Source organism: Centroberyx affinis, unplaced genomic scaffold (assembly GCF_046629955.1).
Source record: "Centroberyx affinis isolate AG114_WGS23_722 - 3 ecotype Tasmania unplaced genomic scaffold, CSIRO-AGI_Caff_v1 ptg001526l_1, whole genome shotgun sequence".
NCBI lineage: Eukaryota > Metazoa > Chordata > Actinopteri > Beryciformes > Berycidae > Centroberyx > Centroberyx affinis.
Genome location: NW_027279986.1, coordinates 123,789 through 147,709, shown reverse-complemented (window position 1 = coordinate 147,709; position 23,921 = coordinate 123,789). Strand labels below are relative to the sequence as shown.

Genomic DNA, 23,921 nt, shown 5'->3' with positions numbered 1-23,921 from the left:
TTCTATAGGTGATCCTGACCTTTGACCTCCCTGTGGAGGGGGGCAAGTGAAAAGATGATGTCCCCTTAGGGATCAATATCACAGTGTATCACAGTATCGCAATGGGTCTCAGTTTCCCATCCTACACCACAGGCAGGATAAGGCACGCAAATGCACCATGTATAAAAATTATTTTAGTTATCTAGCCAAGGTCAACTGGAAATATTAGTTCTGGTCCTCAATATCTTGCACATTTGCCATTTTGTAAAAGCAATAAGCCACTTGAGGCTGTGATTTACAGTCACGGCTCCACTTTGCGTTGTGCCTGAACAACCCCTCTTAGCTATAAACCACGGCCTCCCATGGCTCATTGCTCAGGTTTGACTCTGTAGGTGACTGGCGAGGAAGAGCCCATGTACCACGCCAAGGTGATGGTGGCCAGCAAAGTCCGCAAGAACGACCTGCCTGTGAAGAGCGGGGACACGGTCAGCATCATCCGCACCACCAACTGCCCCAAAGGCAAATGGTTGGCCCGAGACGCAAACCACAAGTGTGAGTTTAGTCCCGTTGCTGTTTTAACATGAAACTTGGAGGCTGATTCTATTTATTTTCATGGGATATCAGTTTGCCCATGGAAGAGTAGGTCATTGATGAACCTGGAGAAACTGAAATGTGTGGTTCAGTTAGGAACACTCATCATGAGGTTATAACCATTATTGTATAATACACAGTGGTATATGGCAGTACAGGTCCTACTCTCTAGAACAGAACCCGGCAGATACATATCATTGAGATATGGAATATTCATAATTTCAAGAGACAAGCCTACAGAAACATACCATCACAAGTATACTGATGTAATAAGGAACTAGAATGGCACTCGGAGAGCGCAGACCTCCACCAAGGTTCGTGCTATTATTGCTTGTTCGTGAGTCGGATCCGGATCCGCTCCAAAATGTAATGGGTTCTTCCTTGGCCCATGCTACACCCTTCCACGAAGTTTCATGAAAATCGGGCCAGTAGTTTTTGCGTAATCCTGCTAACAGACAAACGGACAAACAAACAAACGGCACCGAAAACATAACCTCCTTGGCGGAGGTAACCAGAGCAGGAGGAGTCCGGGGAGGTGGAGGTAGAAAGCAGCACAACCAGTCAACAGTGCCGAACATGATTGATGTTTGTTTGGATCAGCTGATGTGGCTCACATGACTTGGGCGTCCTGCCTTGAACAAACGTGAAGCTTAATTTTGTTCTCTGGCCATCTGAACCTAGCATGAAATTAACAGAAATGATCCTTTAACACGAGTGTCTTTTCCGCTCTGCTGTTTTCACATTTACACCATAGTTTTGTTAGCTTCTCTGTGTTTTTAACGACTGATCTATCCTGGCTTTTGTAGATGGATATATTTCAGTGATGAATGTGGAGCTAAATATCAAGGAGATGCTGGAGCTCGGCAAGAAGGCCCAAGCAGCTGGGAGAGGAGGCAACGTAGAGGGTGATACCATCAGCATCGGGAGCAGGTACTGGGTATCTCACGAATAAAATTCTTTGATTTCTTAATAAAAAATATTTGTAACCACCCCCTTGGTTTCTAATCTATCATTGTTTATCATCAACAATCATTCATCTGCTCCTGTCTTTTATGTTTTGCAGATCCTCTAACCATCTTATACTAACAAGCAGCTGTAAGTGTTTCACCAAGAATTAATTTGCTGAATTTTTTGTAAATTAGCTCTATGGTCAACTCACTGTTGTGTAACAAGGAGAATGGTTGTAGTTTCACCTCTGTGTCCAACATTAACTTTGCTACATACTCGCTTTTTATCATCTCAAAAAGCATTGTAGCCTAGTAAATGCAGAACATACAAAAGTGAATGACATGATTTATGGACTTATTGACTGATGGAGCACAGAGGCACGTTTGAAATCAGCCTGTACAGTCACACAACAGAAGGGGTTGTGTGCAAAGCTTAAATAATCCTGAGAGATAGTCATCGGCTGGCTTGACAGACGCGTGCTACTTTATGATTGTGAAGGAACGCGTAAACTGAGGGTTTTGTCTCTTATCCGGCCAAATCTCTATCATCAGCATGCTTAATCAAATAATTGTGTTTTTCCTCAGTCACAGATGACAGCGAGGAGTGGGCCTGTGAGGACGAGACCCTCTCTCCCTCCACTGAGAGCCAGTAAGATTGACAAAATAACTGCCCTCAGTCTTGGCGATCAATGGCTTAATGTTGTTGTTAGATGAGTGTTGTTCCCAAGATGGATAAGATAAGATAAGATGGCACTTTATTAATCCCCTTGAGGAAATTCAGGATGTCAAGAGGAATGACAAAAGCCATTAACTAGATGGGAATATTTTTAGTTCATTCACTACATTCCTTTAGATCTCCCCTCTGAAAGATGTTATTGGATTTGTGTGGCAGTATATGTAATTATTTTGTTTCTCTTCATACTATACAGTAGCTTTCACCAGCGGACTGTCTCAATGCCCGAGATGTGTGAGTACATTTTACATCCAGGCCTTTTGAAGTGAAAACATAACATGTTTTTTTCAGGCTTCTGGTTCAAAGAGAGTTGCAGGCTCTGCCTGTGGTGATTTTATGTTATCCATTGACATATGGCAGACCATAACATGCCTTTGATGTCCACCTTAACATGCCTCCTGCCTGCTCCCTCCCTCTTCTGCCCTTATGTAACTTACCCATCCTTCTCCACCCACCTCTGTCCTTGTACACCCCTTCACAGCGTGTGGCCATGCCAGTGCCCAGCACACTCTTAGTGATGCCAACCTAGAGGACCTGCACACACAGTAAGTCTCAAGCACACAGGCATTAAAGTCGATCGCTTGGCATCTTCCTTTTGCTTGCACACGTGTACATAAACATCTCTGCATGCACCTCTGAAGTATGATGGCTAGTGTGTACATGCTGTACGTACAGATTTCTTTTACATTTCATGTAGTTGATAGTAATTTAGAAACTTAAATGTGCACCAACTGTAGAATAAATGAAGTTTTGTGAATCATCATAAGTAGCCTAATATGGAAGACTGTAAACAAGGGAAAACAGTGCTGTTAGTTGAACAAACAGATTATTGTTCAGCCTCAGGTTGGTGATATACAAGGGAATTTTGGAGCTATGTTGGCACTGGTCCCAGCAACAGACAAACAATCTTTTCATAGGTTTCTTGGCAATAAGATGTCAATACGTAATTACATCAACAATACTAAGGCCACTCCTTGGGCTTTGTTCCCCATTGCAGTTACGCTCCTGTGTATCACTGCCTTTACATACAGTAGGTCTTTGTATTCCTTTTGGAACATAGTTCATTGATTCATAGTAGTTACTTGTCCCAAACCTTTAGGACCAGACATGAAGCCCTGCAGAAACTAGCCATCTTCTTTCAGCACAGCAAAGATGAATTCAGTGACGTCACTGACAACGGAGAGGCAACCCCGACAAAGTACAGCATTCCCTTGTCCTTACCCTCAACCATTACTTCATCCAACGTTATCTCATTTGAGTCCACTAATGTTGTGCTGCTCATAATCTATAATCAATTGTCAAATTAATGTTGTTCCAAATTGAAAACTTTGTCTCCCTCTTATCCATTATGTCCTGTGTCAAGTGCCGAGCCGCCAGGTAAGTCTGCAGACTTTTTCCACGACTCCACTTGTTGTCACCCACTCATGCCACTCTCACTGATTATGGTGAAGCTGAGAGGAGATTACTCACTACACACTTTAAGGACACTATACTCTCAGCGTTGAGTCTTTGAGTGTGATGGAAAATAACTTGTGGGGAACTTGCATCTGATTCCTGTAACACCCAGTCACCTTGTCACGTTGGACAGATTGCAGAGACGACTGTTTAGCGTTAAGGTGACAGTCGCATCTGCTCGTCTCTCCCCAGGCTTCTTGTGTGCCGTTGAGGAGCCGCCTTATCCGTAAGTGTTGACAGCGTGTATCTCGTCGGCATCTGAGGCTTCACTCTGACTGATCTTTATTTGTATTGGAACAGTCTCGCTCATATTTTTGCTAGAGAGCACACCGAGTACTTTGAATTCTTTGGCAGTGGTGAGGACTCACTGTAGGCTTATTGTTTTCTGCGACAGTGACCAGGAAGTTGACTTCGCAGACTTGGAACTCTTTCCTCCCCCGCCCCTATACGCTGACATCTTCTGATTGTTACATCAGCTAATGCAGGGAGTGCCAGTGTGAGAAACCGAAAACCTTGTGGACATTTGATGCAATATAAGTGTGTTTGTAATGAATACCCGTCAGCCATGTGTTTGAAATCCTGTTTTTGCCTCTACAGTGGAGTAACCGAAGGCATCACCAAGGGAGCCACTGATGTGACTGTGCTGTGATTTACCTTTTCACCTTTTTGTTGAGTTTGTGTATTGTTACTTTTTCACTTTGTTTTATACATGTTTGGAAAATTTTCCCTTGCATTACTGTTAAGAGTAAATGATGCACCAATTGAATCACTGCACTTTGTCCAAAGAGCAGTGACATAAAGTAGCCACTCAACTGTTCACTTGTGTCTTAAATTTGAGTATAATTTTCTTTTTTTTTGTATATTGTGTTTGTGAATACATTCTTTGCACTTGAATTATCTTTTTGTTTCTGTATTGCATCAAATAAATGTTTTTCACTGATTTATGCTTTTGTCATTTGTTGCATTCTCACATGTTTGATACATAATCCACTCTGAGATAATTGATACAAAAACAAATCCCTTACATTGTTCTTATCCTATTTCTTCTCCTTGCATTTTGCTCTATTGTTCCTTGGTCAGGGGCTTTATCTCTGACCGTTGAACTCTTTTTAGTTGCTTGCAATTTTGGTGATCTAGGAAGTTATGCTTATTCTACTGTTCAGGGTTCCCATTGTTCATTGAATTTTGAGAAGTTTATAACAGGCAGGGAAAGTCAGGGGATGTCAGGGACTTTTGCAAATGCTTCACTTTACAAGAGTATACCAGAATGCATTTTACGACTTGTTTCACACATTCATTGCATTAGACGGTGGTCTTCAGCTGTTTTTCTCAACATGTTCAACTGTAATGGAAACCAGACTGTTTACACTTTTACAACTTCTCTGAGGTGAAAAACAACATTAAGAAATCAGGATGGAATGGCATTTTTTAGGGTCATGGAAGCGCTCTGACTTAGTAATGGAAAGTCACGGAAAAGTTGTGGAATTTTACATCAGAACCCTGACTGTTTTACTCAAGTCACTCTGGATATAAGTGTAAAATATAATGGACTTGTTGCTCATATGTCCCTGGATCATGTGTTTGTGTGATCGGTTGTACCAATTGTTGTGGACAAGCTCTCCACTCTCACTCCATATGGCATTAATTGAAAGAGGAGGAGCTGGGGGAGTGGTTTTGCTGGAAGGCTGTCGCAGGATCCGCTCAGTACCCCAAGAAACGCGCGAGGGTGGTTAGAAGTTAGAGGAAAAGCGAGCTGTGATTATTATAAGGGAAGACAGGAACTAATAGGAACACTTTCAAAGAGCATATTCCCCCAGTCACAGACCGCTGACTTGCACGACTACTCCTCGTAAGCGAGGATTCATGTAGACTCGCTCCTTTAGGCGCTCTGACAGTAGATAGAAACCAATACAGCAGCAGTAGTAATAGTAGTAGTAACCGTTTTTTTTCTTTCTTTTGAGTTGAAAAACGCAATACATTTTAAATGCAACGCTGCTTGATCTATGAGAAAACAATGGCAGCAGAGACGAGGAACGGCGGGAGTTCACTGAACAACAATAACTGTAAAGACAACAGCAGGAGAAAGTTGCTGGTCGGAGTCGATCTGTTCTGCTTGTTTCTAGGTAAGAGTCCCATGCATGCAAACTACACTATTAGCAACTGGAGAAAGAATAACATCTCTAACATCATCTATAATATTCCTATAAGGACTTATACTATGTAGTCGTACTCAATGGTGAGTTTATAGTACTTTTATGGTATTTCTTTTTATCTCCTATGTTTTCACTATAATATACCTATTATATTCTTATGGAGTTAAAGCGTGTCTGTTGTAATTGATAGTGAGTTTATAGTTATTATACTGTAGTTTGTTTTACATTTTTTTAATCTCTTATCATTTTCCTATAATATTGATATAGTATTCCCTATAGTTTTGCTGTGATATTTGTATAGTATCCTTCTAAAATGTATTGTATGATTACTATAGTTCTGCTACCAAGGAATAACATTTCTACTGTTAATATACCTTTATTAGCCAACAGTTACATGTTCTTAATTTTACACCAGCTTGCCAAGATGTTTCACTCCACAGGACAAAGTAACAAGTAATGCCATATTATGAACAGCTATACAAATTGTCTGGAGATATTAGGACATTAACACTCCCTTTTCCCCTTCTCATAGTACATTTACATTAAGTAGGACTCTAAAATGTGCTGCCAGAGGGGAAAATGTAATTAATAAATTGCTCCGAGAGGGGATGTATTTCTTGGGTCCCCACCCACACCTGCACCTCTCCTTTGACTCCTTATTATATTTTCCAGAATGTCTGACATTCCACACCAGCCAGGAATTCTCTTGAAGTCACATCTGGCATAATATATTTGCATGTGTGGAGTAATTAAAGGAAAAGTGGTGAAAAGGTCAGAGGTGTGTGTGTGTGTGTGTGTGTGTGTGTTTTTTGACAGTTCATCAGAACAGGCACTGGTGACTCCTCATGTTGTTGCTCCACAACAGCAGACAGTGTTCTGGTGAATTATTGAGCGTGAAATAATCTGTCATGCTGAAGCTTAAACCCAAAGACCTACAAAAGGTTTTCTGATCCTTGGGGCCTAAACCTTTCATGATCTGACAACACACTTCTTCTGTACCGCTTTTTTCTCCTCTAGTATGACCATATGTTTCCAATACATGTGTTGTTCTGGGGGGCATATATTGAGGATGCAAGTTTCTCTGTGGAGGGTAAAGCCCCATGTTTTCGCCCTGTGTGTGCGTACCTGCCCACAGAGAAAGCCTGTCAACAAACCAGCAATGTTTTTCTGGCTAAAGATGTGGTTTGAGGGGAGTGACCACAAGGAGGAAATGGTGGGGGCAATCGGGTAATTACCACTCCTCCATTCTCACACTGTGATTGCAGTTCTAGCATTGCTGCTCCCAGGGATATTCCCCTCTCTCTCTCTCTCTCTCTCTCTCTCTCTCTCTCTCTCTCTCTCCCTCTCTCTCATGCACATGAACCATCTCCACTCGCGGTGATCCCACTAGACCATCATCAGTGCCACAGAAAACACCATTAGCAAGTCGACACAGGATGAATTTCAGGCGGATTCAAGTGTAGTTGGAACTCAGTCATGGTGTTGCTTATAGGCTAATGCTGAGGGAAGTGGAAGGCTGGGATTTTGTTTGTTGCTTGAACCCAAGGCGAAGTCATCGGGGTCAGTTTGCCATTAAGCTGTTGCTCGTGGCTTTCATGTTTTCAAGTTAATCATCTTATAATGTTTCCATGTGCTTTCACCCTAGTTCTGCATGGGTGGTGGGGTTGGGGGCTTAATCATTGTAACACAGACCTCTTTTTTTAATCATTTTGAGCCAGAAAACAAACAGAAAACAGCGCAAGAGTAGATTTTCTCAACATTTTGTTGGGTAAGAAAGCATAAACATAAGCTTGATCTTAATCTGAAACAGGTGCTGTGCCCTGTTATGGGATAGAGCCTTACAGTGCATGTAGGACAGCATTGGGCAGCCATTACCTTGGACCCCAAGGTTGTTTTCGTTATGTGATAAATCTCAAGTCAAAGAGTTGAATCAAACAATAGTTTAAAATAGTGTGTGTGTATTGGGACGGTAGCTGTGGTAAGAATAGTCCTGACACATTGGAAAAAGAATGAGAAGCCCCAAATTAAGCAACAGTTGGATGCATTTGTGAAGACAGTTTCATATGAAATAATGTTAACCAAAAGCTAAAAGAAAAACACAGATATAACAGTTAAGTGGGATAGATTATTAAAGCATGTTATGAGATTAGAAGATGGGGGGCTTCCTGTGACGTCTCCTGTTCCCAATGATAAAGTTAAGATCTTCTTCTTCTTCTTCTTTAGCCCGAGTTGCCCCAGTGGACTCGACATGATGATGATAATGATGAAAGTTAAGATGAATTAGTCCTATGTACAGTGCTGGTAGGCTTGAAGGTCTACATGCAAGAGGCTGTTATTTTTGTAAAGTTGGTGTATGCAAATATCTATGTGTTTAATGTGCATGCAAGGCCATGTGTGTAAACTAAGGAATGCATACATTATATGTGGGGTTGTTATATGTTTATGTATATATGTGGTGTGGGAGCAGAAGAGGAAAAACTGCCCAGTATGTAAAGTTTCTTTTGCTTTTGTAGTCCGAAATAATAGGGAAGAGAAGAAAAAAACAATTATGAAACAAGTGCTGAGGATTCATGAAGAAAATAACACATGGTTTGAATTTCAGTAGCGGTTGTAGCCACGAGCAATTCAATGCAAATGCGATTTGTTTACCCCAGGCAGGCTGACCCGGTTTCCCTCCCACAGTGGAACTATGAGAGCATATAGGAGCTGAGTTCTGCAGCGGGCCCAGACTGACAGACAGACAGGGAGTAGGTTGTGTGTGGGGGCTGCTGCCCTGCACACAAGGGTGCGAGTAAAAACAACTGCATCTGTGTATACACCGCAACTGCCTCAGACATGTATACATTTATATGCCAGAGAGAGAGAGAGAGAGAGAGAGAGAGCATTGCCAGCGAGTGGAAAATGTGCGTCTGTTTATTTTAATAGTCTCACTCGGTGTTTTGACGAATGCCTCCAAAATATGGTGGGATTTAATTCAACGTGAGGGTTATACATTGATTCGAGTTTCCACATGCTGCAGCTACATGAAACTGCCAGTGCTCAACCGGGACAAATGCAAAGGGACAAGCGTAGGAAATTCTAACTAATAGGTCCTAATAATAAGTTTTCGACCATATTTTGATGTGAGACAGCGCTCAAGTATTTGCTGACTAACTCATCATCCTTCTTCATTCAGGGTGTTTGGTTATTCCACACTAGAAGCCTGTTGGCGTTCCCCGGTTGATTGTTAAGCAAACCGCTTTAGGGCAGAACAGAATGGGGGGAAAACACCTGATATTGACATTAGTAAGCCCAAAACTCAAGACTTTTTCTCTCTCAGAGCCATTTTGTTTACAGTTTCTGTTGTCTTTGGGTGGATGTGGAGCTAATGCATAAGACATACCCACGGTGGTGTTGTTGTTGGCAGGAGGACACTGGGTTGTGTTTTTTTGTTTTTTTTCTCCCCCTCCAGGCTGTCAGAAGCGGGAAGGGAGGAAAGGAGGGTAGGAGGGGAAATCCCAAGATGCTTTGCTCAGTGCTGATGCTGCACTGTTTGGACGGGTGGAAACGGGGGTCGGAGGCGGTGAGAGTAGGAGAAGCAAGCCCGGCTGAAAGTGTGGAGAACAGGAGCTGACAGCGTCTCGTTGTTGTTGTTTTCCCGTCCCTCCTCTCAGCTGTAGCGGGCACCTGACCCCCTCGCAGCTTTCTTAAAGGCTTCGGACAACTGCGCTTTATTTTCTCAGCCCTTGGCCACCTCTCTCTCTCTCTCTCTGTTTCTATCTCTCTCTGCCTTCTTGGGTCTGTGAGTGTGTTTAGAGGCGGTCACCGGGGGTCAGGACGCCGGGGTTAACGTGTTTCACATTCAGCACCTTCGACCCACCCCCCCCACCCCCCCCGTGGCCGGGGCAAAGCAAAACTGCACGGATCAGACAGTCGGGATTTAGTGCACTTGAAAGTATATTTTCACTGTTACAGTATTCTAGAGCGTTCCCTTCCCCACCAGAGTTGCTGATTGCGACCGTTCAGGTGTTTGTTTGAAGAACGAGGGCGAAAAAACGCTAACGGCAACAACGTGAATCCCGCTGGATGTGGAGGGAAGGCCAGCGCTCTGGAGTTCCCATCAGGCAGCAGGGCGCTCAGCCTGTAACCCGAGCTCAACCCAGCTGGCCCTTCAAAGGCCAGTCTGCTGTGTGTGTGTGTGTGTGTGTGTGTGTGTGTGGATGTAAGGGGTGGAGGGGGAGGGGGGTGGGGGCTCAGCGACTGAGGCGTGTGTGTTGACATTTGGTTTGAGAAATCATGCCCCCCTCAGCAGCACCCAGCGCTGACCTCCACACACCCCGGTGCTTTTTTCCCCCCCGAGAGAGAGAGGGAGAAAGTGCGAGAGCGCGGATCGTGTTTGTTTTTCTTTGTATTCGCAGATCGCAGAATTATTCAAAGAGTGACTTCAAAGCGCCAGCATCAGTTAAAATGTTCCTTTGAAGCGATTGGAAAGTATGTTTTCCAAATTCTGTCGGGGGTTTGAGGCCTCTCCTGGGTCCCACTTCAACGCTCCAATTTCTAAAGTCCTCCTTTGGTGTCTTTGGTAAATGGAAAATAAGCTGTCCTCTTGGCTGGCATCTTATTCACTCCCACCCTATGTTTGTTGTCAGGGAGATAAATAAGATCTTTTTACCACTTAAAGTGGCGAAAGACACTAAATTGATCGGACGCAGACACCCTCCAGGCATCTTAAAGTGGGCCTTTTAAGTGCAGTTGAAAGCCTCTGCAGGAAAGGAAGGAAGAAGCTGATAGTGTTGTGTGTTTTTTTTTTTTTTTTTTCCATGTGAGTTATCTGCTATGGACTCTCTTGTGAACATGACGCATCCCAACCCTTTTAGCGCTATCTCAGCCTGTTTGAAGTCAGTTTATGCTATTCTAAGCATGATGGGTTCACTTAAGTCTCCAACAATGACAGAACTTTTTTTTCCCTGGCTTTTACTTACAACTGATTTCATTTTGTTTATTTCTGAAAGAGATACGCTCATTTTCTTATCTCAGCAGCTGTCTCATTTTTTGGAAACGGCGTGAGATGCATAACTTAAATAGATGTCTGCTGGGATTCTTTTTGCCTGTGTGTGTGTGTGTTGGGAATTTTCTGTCTGTGTGTTTTTCTGTTTGTCTGCCTGTAGCTACATCTGTCCATACTGTTCATGCAGCTGTCCACTGGGTTAAAGAGCTATCTGACCTACGCTCCTGTGTGTGTGTGTGTGTGTGTGTGTTGTCCGACTATACAGTGTTGCTTGTTGCCGTGTTTTTGCACAAATCTCCCTTCCCGCCTTACCGGAGAGGCTTCTTCTGCGACGACGGCGGCATCGGCCTTCCCTACAAGAGCAGCACGGTGTCCAACACCGCTCTCACAGCCGTGGGCTTCTCTGTGCCCGTGGCCTCAGTAAGTCCCAGTGCGGTGCAGCGAGAGAAACCAGGGAACATGTGCATCGGGACGCTCTCCATCTATTGAACGGCTCGGTTGTGTTGCAACCTCCAAAACACACAAATCGGTTAGGTAGACGCTCAAGAAATTTGAGTTGGGTCACTTTAATATGTCCAAAGGTGCTGCTCAGAAGACCCCACCGATATTGAATTGAGAGCAAACCATGAGAGACAGATAAGAGCCACACAATGGATCGAGCCAGTCCCCGAATGTTCCCTCCTGGCCTCTCGCTCGTACCTTTCGACCTCTAAGATTGCCTATTAACCCGGCACCTCTATCTCTCTCCCTCACCCATCCCCCTCGCTCCCTTCCCCCCCCCCCTCTGTGCCTCACTTGCTTCTTCACACTCAGCCGGCCTGCCTTTCCTGGTCATTGAGACCAGCGCTGTTCAGCCGTACCGCCGGGGGTTTTACTGCGACGACGAGTCCATCAAGTACCCGGCCAAACACGGAGACACCATTAGCGACGGTGTGCTTTGCGCTGCTGGCATTCTTATCACCATCCTGTCTGTAAGTCTGCCTCACGCACTAATGTCATCGTCACTCACTCGCGTCTCAGCGGCTTCACCATCACTACTAGCACCCACTGACTCTGTGTACTAGATGTCGACCACAGTGGTTCTCATCCTGTGTGTGTTAATGATGTAGAGGCTGGGGTTATAGAAGGGGTGTGACTGTGATTTAATGTTTAAACTGTTGATGTGACTTTCAAAGGTGCTGTGTGTAGACTTTTTAAACATCAATGTATCATTGTCAAATTAATTGTGATACCTTGGTATGATTACTGTAAACAAATGAGACCATGGTGGAGACAGTTGGTAGCCTCTATCTCATATTGTTGGTGCTAGTGATTCTCAAAATTACGTCACTCATAGTGTGTTCGGTTTCTCTTTTGCTTTACTACAGGGAATAAACATGTTGGAAGAAATGTTTCCATAGGTCTTTTACTCATTCCACCATCTGCCATTGCAAGAAACTCTGAAAACTTAAGATCCATTTGCGCTGGAAGCAGCCCTCTTCCTGTTTTGTGCCCTAAAGCAATCTAAAATAAAGCAAAAAAAATAAAGCAATACAGCAGATGTCACATGAAATCACACAGTGTAAAATGCATTGTGGAGGACGGTAAGCTGCCAATCGTCACAGGTGATGGTCTCATTTGTTTGCACTAATTACACTAATGTTTAAAAACGAATGTGATAATGATGTATTGATGTTAAAATGCTGCACACAGTACCTTTAAATCTGTGAAAATGTATCAATCAAATTAGAGTTATAACACAACATTGTCTGACTGTGTTTTCTTACTCCCTGTGCCCCCCAAGAACACACACACACACACACAAATGCACTCATGCACACACACATGCACCAGAGGACTTTCCCTGACCTTTAGCTCACTGTGAATATAAACTGAGATGATCCTACATAATCATCGGGTTACAGATACAACACCTCTCCATACCTATGCTATCAGCTCCTCTGAGTGGTTTCAGAGTATTGTAGATAACAGCCAATCAACAACATTCTCCAGTTTGTTATTGGGAGCTTAAGATGGTTCAGGTGATCAAGGCAGTTGAGCAGGGTGGAGTGTTGAGTGGCTCAGATTGTTGTAATCTCCTTGGAGAAAAGACTGAGTTGCCAGAATCTACAACCTCATCCCATAATACCGCCTGTTTTGTTTGCCCCTGTTCAGAGGTTGAAGCTTAGCAAAGTAGCCAAAGTAGAAGTCCACACACCCTGCATCTGTGCCATTCTCCAAATAATTCCCAGGTGGGATCAGCAACAGTGGAGTGAGAATTTAAAAAGCAGGACCTCTATATTTGTCTGTATCTTTAAAGACTCAATCTCATTTTGATTGAATTGAAGTACATAGTTAGACTGGTTTGTGCTGTCGTCACCTGGGCAGCCCCCATAGAGCAGAGCAGGGGGGAAGGTGCCTTGCCCAAGGGCACATTGACGGGACTCTACACCGGCTCTCTTGCAGCCAGCAGTGCCCTCCTCCTGGAGCGCAGACTACTACAAGGGCTCGGGGCCACGAGGGTTTTCTTGGTGAGAAGGAGCTCTGGCCCTGTGTAATTATGGTTGACGCAATGGTTGTTCGGTCAAATACTGTAATTGGCAGGGTGGAATTGCGGTGGAGGCCCAAAACAAGACGACTTTGCCAGAACTCCCATTTTCCCCTGGCTGAACGTGACTTTAAAATCCATCTCTGCCCCCCCCCCTTGAGCTTTTTGGCCAGCCGTTGTGTTTTCTGAACCAGAAAACACCAACATTAGGTCGTTTAGTGCTTCATTTCCCACTGACTGAAGCTGAGAAACAAGGGCACAAGAGAGACCACATCCTTTATAATTGGCATTATGCTGAAGGAAACACCCTCTCTGAGAGTGTTTGGGTCTCCTTGTTATCATTTTGGAGATGGGAGACTTTATATGAAATAAGCCACAAGATAACCTCTTTCTGCCCTGATTATCTCTGAGGTTACAGTGTAGCAGCTCCATGTCCTACAACGCCATCGGGTTCATTCATTCACACAGTTAATCTCCTTGCACAAGGGGAACCAGATGCCTTTTCTCCCTGTCTCTCTCTCTCCCCCGTGAAAAGCAGCTGGGCCGGATCGGGCTGGCTCCAAAGGCCTGGATGGGGGAAACGACGCGCTCTATCGGCTCGTTAAATCTCCTCCAGGACTTTCCCTCCGCCGAACGCGTTTCTCCGAAACGAGCCTCATTTTCTGCGCCCCTCGCAAGAATGTCTTGATGAAACCGAGATACTAACACGAAAACACCCGAGACATCCCTTGTGAAATCGGAGCCCTTTTTCAGAGGGAGGGGAGAGAGAGAGAGAGAGAGAGAGAGAGGGAGGGAGCCGGCGCGGGGGCCCCCCGAAAAACAAACGCGCCCTCGATGTGCGCCTGGCGGAGTCTGGCCACCAAAATCAGACACGTCGCCTAGCTCAGCGGTTCTGCTGATTAGAACCAGCGGTGCCTCCCCCCCCCCCCCTCCCACTATCCCTCCCGCTGATTCCGCTCCTCTTTCTCCCTCCCTCCCCCGTCCTCTTCCTTCACTTTCCCCCCTCCTCCTCCTCCTCCACTTTTGCACTCGCTCTCCTTTATCCCTTCTTACTCCCATTCTCCTCTTACTTTCCAACCCTCCCTTCCACCCCTCTAATCTCTCCCTCTCCCCCCCCTCTCCCCCCCCCCCCCCCCACATTCATTTGTCAGTGCGCTGGAAGACTACAGGAGGAGGAGGAGGAGGGGGGAGGGGGAGGGCGGGCTGGGAAGGCGTCCTGAGCTTGAACAGCTGTAGTGAGTTATTGCTCTCCACATCCCCCTAAGTGCAGCCTGCGCGTCAATCGTCGGTTTCAGACAGCGGTTTATTTGCCCACTTACAGAAAACTTTGCATGGCGGAATTCGCATTCACCCCCACATCGCTGCACTGTTTTTAATTCTCACAAGTAGAACGGCACAGACACACACATGCGACCGTAAAGTAGCACTTTTAAGAGCATTTTTTACTTCCAAGACACAATTAGTGCTCTCTTTATCACTTGTCACGCCATTAAACTTTCTGAACCTCAGCCTATTTAATATAAAAAAACAGTTGCATATTCACCTGCTATCATTAGAGTTCCCCATGCCACACATGATGTCATCCTCATCGCCGTCCCCTTCTGTCCCGTCAGATCATCATCGGGGAGAGCTACAGGATCCACTTTCTGAACGAGGGCTCCAAGTCGTTCGTGGGGAACCCCTACATCTCCGCCCTCTACAAGCAGGTGGGCGTGTTCGTCTTCGGCTGCGCCATCAGCCAGTCCTTCACCGACATCGCCAAGGTGTCCGTGGGCCGCATGCGCCCCCACTTCCTCGACGTGTGCAAACCCGACTACTCCGCCATCAACTGCTCCTTGGGCTACATCACTGACTACCAGTGTCAGGGGCCGGAGAGCAAAGTTCAGGAGGCCAGGTATTGTCACGAGTTGTCAAAGCTGCTCACAAATGTGTCAAATACATGAGATAGAATTCTTTGCGAGGCTTAGTGGTGTTTCCACTGCAGTTGTTCAAGTGCTTGTTGAACTGATTGTTAAGTGGGTTTACTTACTATACGTTTTAAAAAATGTAGTTTAGATATGTATATTGCCGATGCTGATTGTCCTCTCTTCTCCTCAGAAAGTCTTTCTTCTCTGGACATGCGTCATTCTCCATGTACACCATGCTTTATCTGGTGGTGAGTCACTGCTTTGTTTTTCAACATGGACACACACATATTCTGTGGGATTATACATGGGTACACACAATATACACCCATATATTGAACACGCCATTCTGTCCCTTCTCCAGTTTTACCTGCAGTCTCGTTTCACCTGGCACGGAGCGCGGCTGCTGCGCCCGCTCACCCAGTTCACCCTCATCATGATGTCCTTCTACACCGGCCTGTCCCGCGTCTCCGATCACAAGCACCACCCCACTGACGTCCTGGCTGGGTTCGCACAGGGAGCCCTGGTGGCCTACTGCATAGTGAGTAGATTTATGATGTTGTAACACTGTAATCTGCTAGATTAGACCAGACCAGAGATCATTATGAACTTTAGCATCCTGAGCTATAAATTGATCTTTGGAACTGGTATTTCTCCCCATGATATTTGTAAATTTAGCCCATTATGAGCTGTGATTCAATTTGAGATAATGTGCAAATGTTGCACAGATGTTTATATGTGTGTTATATATGGTTCCCATGAAGATACAATGGCATCCGCTAATGGGGATTCTTTAAACAATAAAAATGTATGTCGTACGGACCTTTTACTTCAGTCTGGATGAAAGGACAAACTTGCTGCTGTTGTCCTGTGAAAATCATGTAACTCCAATTTTGGTGATTTTCATGTTTTCACTTTAGTTGAAGGATCACATGCTCCTCAGAGCGTTGAGAAAATTTTGCGACATCTTGGGCTTATGAAACCAAAAGGAAATCCACAGGATAAAGTCAAAAATGCATTGTGAACAAGCTAAAACAACAGTCTGATAACTGTATAACTCTGTGACTCAGATGTTCATGGAGATCCTTCTCTGTCCCTCCCACAGGTATTCTTTGTGTCAGACTTGTTCAAGCCCAAAGGCCGACGTTCCAACATATCACCGACCCCAGTCAAGAAAGACCTGGTTCCTCCAGCAGACATCAGAGAACGAAGCAACCATCTCATCATGGCATAGAGAGGACTGCAAACGAGTATATATATCCTGACCTGTGCCATTTGAATCACTGCTACACCCACTGGCCGAGACTGGATGGAGGGAACTCCAAGAATCTGGATAGTGCAGACGAATATGGAATCATGGTCATCTCACACTGAAGGAGACCGCGGAAAACATGAACGCAGACGAGCAAGTTTTGCGTTTTCAGCGGAAATTTTCCTATTTTTTCCCTCAATCTCACCAGACGTTTTAATATGGAAAAGAGAGGGGACCACTCCTCTGTTTTTATCTCCAGGGATATTTGTCCTTCTACTCCGGTTGTTATGAAACGGATCCGCCTTGGAGACTCTCCTAGTCGCAGATCTTCAGCGAAGGTCATTCCATGGACAAAAGTCTGAAACTAAATGAGATGGAGAAATGAGTGAAGCTGTGCATAGCTTCCCCTCAGCTGCAGCCAACATGGAAGCTCTATATTGTTGTTATTGTACTATATTACCACCACTCCCTCACTGTGTGCCTGATACATACAAATCATGGACAAAAAACAAATTCCTTGATTTCAGGAAGGATGTTTCCTTTTGTTTTATTTTGGTTTTATAAAAAAAAAAAGTAAGCATTGTATGTTTGATTTATAGCACTATTTTATCCAAACTTAGTACTGATTGTCACCACTTGAATGAACCGAAGTGAAGCTTTTGCAAAGCTTTGTAAGTAACCTTTCTTTTATTTGCTATGTCCACAATGTAGTTTTGCATAGAAAATGCATAGAGAAGTTACAGTAGGTGGAAAGTACGGTGAGGGCGTGTGTGTTGGAGGTGGGCCTCTTTCTGCTGGCTGGGACGAGCCCCCACTGAGCCATTTAATGAAATGACTGTCTGTTATATGTACCAGACGGGTGCTCACAAGTGTTAGGTGAGAGTGACTGCCTGTATGTGTGTGTGTGTGTGTGTGTGTGTGTGTGTTTGGGTGTGTCCGTGTGTGTGTATGTGGGTTTGGCTGGGTTCTGTCAGTGTGCCAGTGTGTTTTAATGTCATGTCTATATTTCAGTGTTTATAGCCTACCGGTGTGCCTCTCTTCACACAGAGAACATGCACCTGCTCCAACAGACACATATAACCCAAGACAGGAACACTGTGGAAAATAGAGCATCATATACATGTACTTTATTGCTACTAATCATATTGATGATTCACATCACTGAGATCCCTGTGATATATGCTACACAGACATTTATATATACTTACCGTCCGGACAGGGACTTCCTACAGCAAGGGTTGCTTTTTGGTACCAAGGCACAATTTGGCACATTGAAAGACTGATTGCTTGACAAAGTCTCACAAAGCCTTGTGTGATAATACAAGAGGGCTAGCAATGAGTTGCTGCATTATATCATGGACGAAAAATCATTGAATTGAATTTTAAATAATTCTAATAAGTTTGAATGACATTGACTTTTCAGCAAAAACTTTGGTAGGCCTGTGTGTCTCATCACACTGGTTAAGAACCACTGCCTGGAAGCATCTTGGTACCAAGATCAGTTGTGAGTCACTGAGACAAAAGATGGTCTTAGTTTGAAGATGCTCATGGGGAAACTAGCCCTGTTCTTTATATACAGCATCAGAAACTTCTGTATGCCATGTACAATACTGTCTCATGTATATCTATTTGAAGAAACATCCACTATGACTTTGATGGTGTTGAGACCTGTGTAAATGTCAAACGTGCTGCTTGAAGAGGCAATGCTTGGCAGATGTCATGCAGTGAAGTGACAACTTGTGAATACTAAAAGTTTTATGGAAAAAAAAAGCTCTCAAGGCAGACAGCTACAGTACATTTTTATTAAAAGAAAAAATGCCTTTCAATATTTTTGTATTGTCTTGTGTGAAATTTTGTACAATGAAAATGTAAGACATGTATCAAAGATAAAGTGTCTTTAATAAAAACGCAAAAGATCAAGCACGGTGTATGGTGAGGTTTTTGAACTTTATTTTAACGAGTGCCACATATGACAGAGAAGAATCTCAGACTTTTACACTATAATAATTCAGTAGCTGGGCCCACTATGCGTGTGATGGAGAGATCTGGGCGTGGGGCGATGCTAGACTTCCATACTCAGTTTCCTGTGGGGAAATAGTGTGCATTCCAGGTTTTAACCCCTCTCCCCAATGACCCGCTAGAATAATACAGGCTACACGGAGCGACTGCGCCAGAGTGGCAAAGTACATTCACATATGAGAATGCTTAGGAGCAGCACAGTACACTTTAATGCAACACTTTGCCTCTGCAACATATAAATCACCCGCAGGTCGCAGCAAGTAATGTTATGTGCCAGCGTAGCATGAGCTGGGTTTTGGGCCAGTGCGTTCACATGGTATCCGTTAAGCTGATTGATTTCACTGTGGATCAGGCACAGTGCCCAGAAGGAGCTTACAGTTGATTAGTTTAATAAGCTACAAAATGGGTTTTGTTTTTATGGCCGCACCAGGGCCGATACACCACTGAACTAGCATGTATGGAGCAGTCGCCTTGTGTAGGTATGACAAATTTCCAGGGTTTCCATTGTCTTAATTGACCACAAGACTACACACCCTACAGAGTGTGTGTGTACCGCTTCATGCATACTTCTTTTATGTTGTTACCCTTTTGCCCACTTATTACCCACCCTCTGTTTTCCTAGGTCCTTTCCATCTCTCTCCCTCTTTCTCTCTCCAAACCAAATATGGACTGCTTTTGATCTAAGTGATCAAATGAAGGTGTGAAGGTTAGAAGTAAGACTCCCCCTGCTACCAAACATGGCAGTGCCTTTAACTCCAAGGGCACTGCTCTCTCTGTTTCACCAGTGTTCACGTCCAGTGCCAAACCCTTGACATCATGTTTATCTTTGCGAACCAGTCCTGACACGCTCCATTCTACCTCAACGGCGCAAGATTTTCTCAGAGATATCTTCAGCTGTAATTGAAAGTGATAGGGGCAGAGAGCCAAGTATATTTTTAGTACTCACCAGACCAACAAATGGCAGAGAACCTACACATTCTCAAATTTTCAACCGGAGCCCTTTGTCTCGTTGAGATTACAGAGAGGCTTTCTTGATCAACGGCGCTTGGCATTCTAATAATGGAATCCTTTTCATGTGGCTGGAAAAAAATACGGTTGTTGTGTTTTCCCACAGCAATTTAACCCCTATTATGTGTGTTGAGTTCTTGCCCTGCGTGATTTACAAATTCTTCTCATGCACTTCGCTCTGTTACAGCGTTGTGGTTGCTCTGAAGTGACATTGATGGTTTTCTTGTCTACCTTGTATACTAACCCCCCCCCCACCCCCCCCGAACACCCCCCAAAACCCCACCACTCCTGCTAAGATTGCTGTCAGGCACAACTGTCATCAATTAACTGACTAAACTGGTGTATTTTGTCATCACATAAACAGATTAGACTGCTTACTCTGTGGGTATGATGCATCCTTTGAGTTGCCTTTTGTTTTTTTTTACAATGTGCAAGCTGTTTTGTAGCATTGTAATAATGTAGCTATTAGGGAAAAGCAGCAGTATTTAATAGCTGGTGTTTGCAAGTAAAACCAGCTTGAGTTAAGGGAAGTTAAGAAGAAGAAGAAGAAAGAAGAAGAAGAAGACGAAGAAGAAAAAAAGGAGGAGGAGGAAGAGGTGGAGGACCAGGAGAAAAATGAGAGAAACAAGAAAAACAAGAAGAAGAGAAAGAGGTGGAAGAAGAAGATGAAGAAGAGGAGGAGGAGGAAGAGGCAGAGGACCAGAAGAAAAACGAGAGAAACAAGAAAAACAAGAAGAAGCGGCCAGCCTGGTTCATTGCTCTGAAAAAGGTCTTGCTGGACTTGCTGTGTCTCATATGAGCCTGCCGCCACATGACATTACTAGCCGTTGTTGCTGAGGTCACTGTGCCTCTTCCTGGCAGATGGGGGATGTCAGGAGGCGGCGTGGCACACCCACAAACGCCCTGGCTGATAACTGACCTCATTACAACTCTGCTGGCCGAGTTTCTCTTACTCACAGGGCACCGCGATGACGGCCGCTGCCCCCCGGAGACCTCTGCTTGGCTGCGAGCCGTGCCAAGTTCACGCACTTTTTCAGAGTTTTTCTTTACTCGGCTCCTGGCACGTAATCAAACGGTCTCCAGAGGTTATCAGACATCATCGGGCTGAACGAGCTGAACGCGCACACACACACACACACACACACACACACACACACACACACACACACACACGGCCGCATACACACACAAACACCCGCCACATCTTCCATCCCTCAACACCGCTCTTGTTCATTGTAAATGTTTTATTTGAAACAAAAGCGAGGCGAGGAAAGCGAGCCATCAGCGAGTTACATAAGTCTCCTTTCTCTGCCCTTTACTCATCCATAGACAATACAGGCAAACGCCCAACAAGTTCATATGAGCCACTCTAAATCTAATGATAGCCGTAAAGTTTGGACTTCGCTGTGCCTTGTATGTATGCCCAGACCTCTTCAATCATGGAGGGGCTTTGGGACTTTGGGCTGCAGCTGTAAGTCATTCTCTCTCTCTCTCGTCTCTCTCTCTCTCCCTCTCTCTCTACTCCCCCCTGTGTCTGGAGAATGTAAACACCAAGGGGGGGTGTCTGAATCTCTCTGCCATCGCAACCTTCCTTACAGCTAATATGCCCCAACCGAGACATACCGACCGAGAGGCCGAGCCCCAAAACAGCCAAATGTACACAGAGAGTAAAAGTATGATTAGGTTGATTGGAATGGCGAGACACTTTGTTGAAACATCCTGTTTAACCCTTTCCTGGAGGCCTTCCAGCTCAACCTAAACCCCTCAGCCATCTGCCCCCATGTGGGACGTCACTTGACACTTGGTCACAGAGACTAAAACCAACTGCATCAGTGTGCAGTGATGGATGCACAGCCAACAGTCTCAACCATTCCTTCATGGGTTAAATATTTTTAAGCGTGCTCTTTTTTTCTAAATTGGATGTCACAGTCATGTAACAGCAACTTCTATAAATTCTCCATGCGTACACTGTAACATTTCACTCAAAGCTCTTTAAAGGCCATTTTCTCACAGCAGGCCCCCCTCCCTCTTTCCCTCTACGCCTAAAGACACAAACCCCCACCCAGTCCCAACCTCTCAAACTGACTTCCAACCCCAAAATCCCAAGGCCATTTTCTTTTTTTCTCCCTCGTCTTTCTTTCTCCGCTGAAGAATTTGAACAAATTACCTCCATATGTGTCTGAAGGAGCCCCATGGGACGGGGGCCAAGAAGAATATACTGCTGACGGAACACAAACATTGACTTCATCAAACATTGCAGGCAGCGTGCTCTGATGCTCTCCATATGCTCACCTGGCACTGGCAGCCATTTGCTGACAGCATGGCTACATCCCACCGGTGGGGCTTTTTATCTTCCCGTGCCACATGTTGTTGAGCATCTGAGATGAAGAGGTGGAGGTTGGCGGAGCTGAGTGCTATCACTGAGTAAAGTAAAATGTCTTTCTTCACGCCTTGCTATGATAAGGTAATCGAGAGATAACAAAGATCTAATGCAATTTACAGCGTCGATCAAATGTAAATGTTTGGTACTATGTACGATGAAATGGTGGTGAGCGAAAACCTAGGCCCCCTCTATCGGGCCCCTTGTGTTTTCCAGCAACCAGAGAAAGGGGAAAGGGAGAAGTATGAGACGTGAGAAAAAAGGAAAAGAGAGGAAGACAGGGTATAACTTTCCCCGCGTGATTAACTTTAAATCTCAGGTACCACACTCATTCTTACTGAAACCTGTATTTCTGTTGGCCACAAGCCAAGGGCTTTTGACCTCATTTGCTTTCTTTCTCATGTCACTCTGCAGCCGCTCGGTGGCGACCTTTCGGCCGGCGCGCCTCTGGAGAAACATCACTAACAGAAAACCTTCGCAGAACCTAAGAGAAAAATCACCCAATCAAGCCCGGCCATATTTCATGCAATCATCAATGTGTCTGAGACTGTAGTCCTCCCTCAACGCTGACCTCCGACATTAGGAATGTGTGACTCACCGGGGGAGTTCAGGGCGGACTCCTCTGCTATCTAGGGAGCTCCGAGCTGCAATATAACAGAGCCTCGGACTGATCCAGAGGAATCCTGTCGATGGACTCTGCCTCCTCCCCAGCTATCTCTAACACCACAACATGCAGAGAGGTGGGAGAGAAGGTCAAAGAATTGGCAATAACAACCTTTCTGAAAAAGAGAAGACGTGCAGCTAATGCATTGCAGGGGGCTTTATTGTGTAGCGTTCTATTTGGATCCACTGACTAGCTGTTACGTTTCATGGTGATTAGAAAGCAGAGCTAGAAATGTGACAGCTCCGATCGTCAACATCAGATTGAAGAATTGTAGAACCGTGTGACTGGTTGGTCCAGCATCACTGAATACAATTGATAACCGCAGTGGTGTCACTCACTGGGATGCTCACACTCACAAATGAACATCACCAATGAACATCAGCATGAGGGCCTCCCTCTGCTACAGTGGCTCTTGGTGTTGGGTGATTTTAATATTATTTTGCCCTCTCATTTCCTAAAGGGCAAAAGGAGTGCTTATCACAACGAACTGTGATTCTGATTGATCATATGGACCTTCATAATTCATGATGTGGTGGAAAATGCCATTTCAAATGGCATTCTAAATGCTGACTCTAGTAGTAATGGAGAAAGCACTGGCTGATGGCTCACATTGTTATTGTGATATTCCAATCGCAGGATGATGACTTGTACCTTGGAGATGCAGGCAGTTTGCTAGCTTCAGGAAAAACACAGGAAGCCACACAAGAGATCTAATCAGTGACCAAAATGGCATGGAAACAGTTTTTCTGTTGGCAATTAACACCTTAGCACTCAATTAGACACAACATAATATCATTTTTCTAAAGAAAACAGCAGGAAATATCTTCACATAGTTCAGCAAAACCTACGCCAGATGCTGGAATACTTGTTTTAGTGAATTAGGCATGTGCACTTTATACTTAAGTTGTGATAATACATTGGAATAAAGACATCCAACATCAAAGTAATGTATTAGACTTGACATGTTAGTAGTGAAGAGCAATAAGCTAACCTCACTAAGGGATACTGAGAAATAAACCATCCCAAGAAAGACACATCAAACCAGCGCAGAACCACCAGAACTCTTCCATGTGGAGCAATTTGGCGTTTTCTTGACTTTGATCATGCTCTCTCTATTTCTTGTGAATTCTCTTTTTTCTGTTTTTTTTTCTAAGGGCTTAAGAAATCTCCTTTTTTGGCACAGGGGGGTGGGGGGGATGCATTGCCGGCTTCTTCGGCTCCTCCTCACCCGGGGCGATGGAGACGCCAGAGTGATGCCTGGGCGTTCTCCTGGGCTCCGGGAGGAAAATCCTGTTTAGCGTCTCCACAATAACATTCCCTGG

The 23,921-nt window shown here is 44.7% G+C and overlaps 1 protein-coding gene across 2 annotated transcripts; it reads left to right on the top strand.

Moving 5' to 3' along the window:
- Positions 1 to 5,442: 5,442 nt before the first annotated feature.
- On the top strand, positions 5,443 to 18,432 carry LOC139650649 (phospholipid phosphatase 3-like). 2 transcript variants are annotated; one of them, XM_071527381.1, is made up of 6 exons: positions 5,443 to 5,828; positions 11,659 to 11,816; positions 14,986 to 15,266; positions 15,470 to 15,527; positions 15,641 to 15,817; positions 16,382 to 18,432. In XM_071527381.1, exons 1-6 carry the CDS (start codon positions 5,690 to 5,692, stop codon positions 16,508 to 16,510), a joined length of 942 nt encoding a protein of 313 aa, XP_071383482.1. In that variant the 5' UTR covers positions 5,443 to 5,689; the 3' UTR covers positions 16,511 to 18,432. The 2 variants fall into 2 exon arrangements, with proteins under 2 accessions (XP_071383482.1, XP_071383483.1); XM_071527382.1 differs by lacking the exon at positions 11,659 to 11,816 and adding an exon at positions 11,111 to 11,265.
- Positions 18,433 to 23,921: the final 5,489 nt, after the last annotated feature.

Excerpts from the sequence above, each read along its gene's own strand:
- LOC139650649 (XM_071527381.1), top strand. The coding sequence starts at position 5,690 with ATGCAACGCTGCTTGATCTATGAGAAAACAATGGCAGCAGAGACGAGG. Across the intron at positions 15,267-15,469 it reads AGCAAAGTTCAGGAGGCCAG|AAAGTCTTTCTTCTCTGGAC; the intron begins GTATTGTCACGA and ends TCTTCTCCTCAG. Across the intron at positions 15,818-16,381 it reads CCCTGGTGGCCTACTGCATA|GTATTCTTTGTGTCAGACTT; the intron begins GTGAGTAGATTT and ends TCCCTCCCACAG.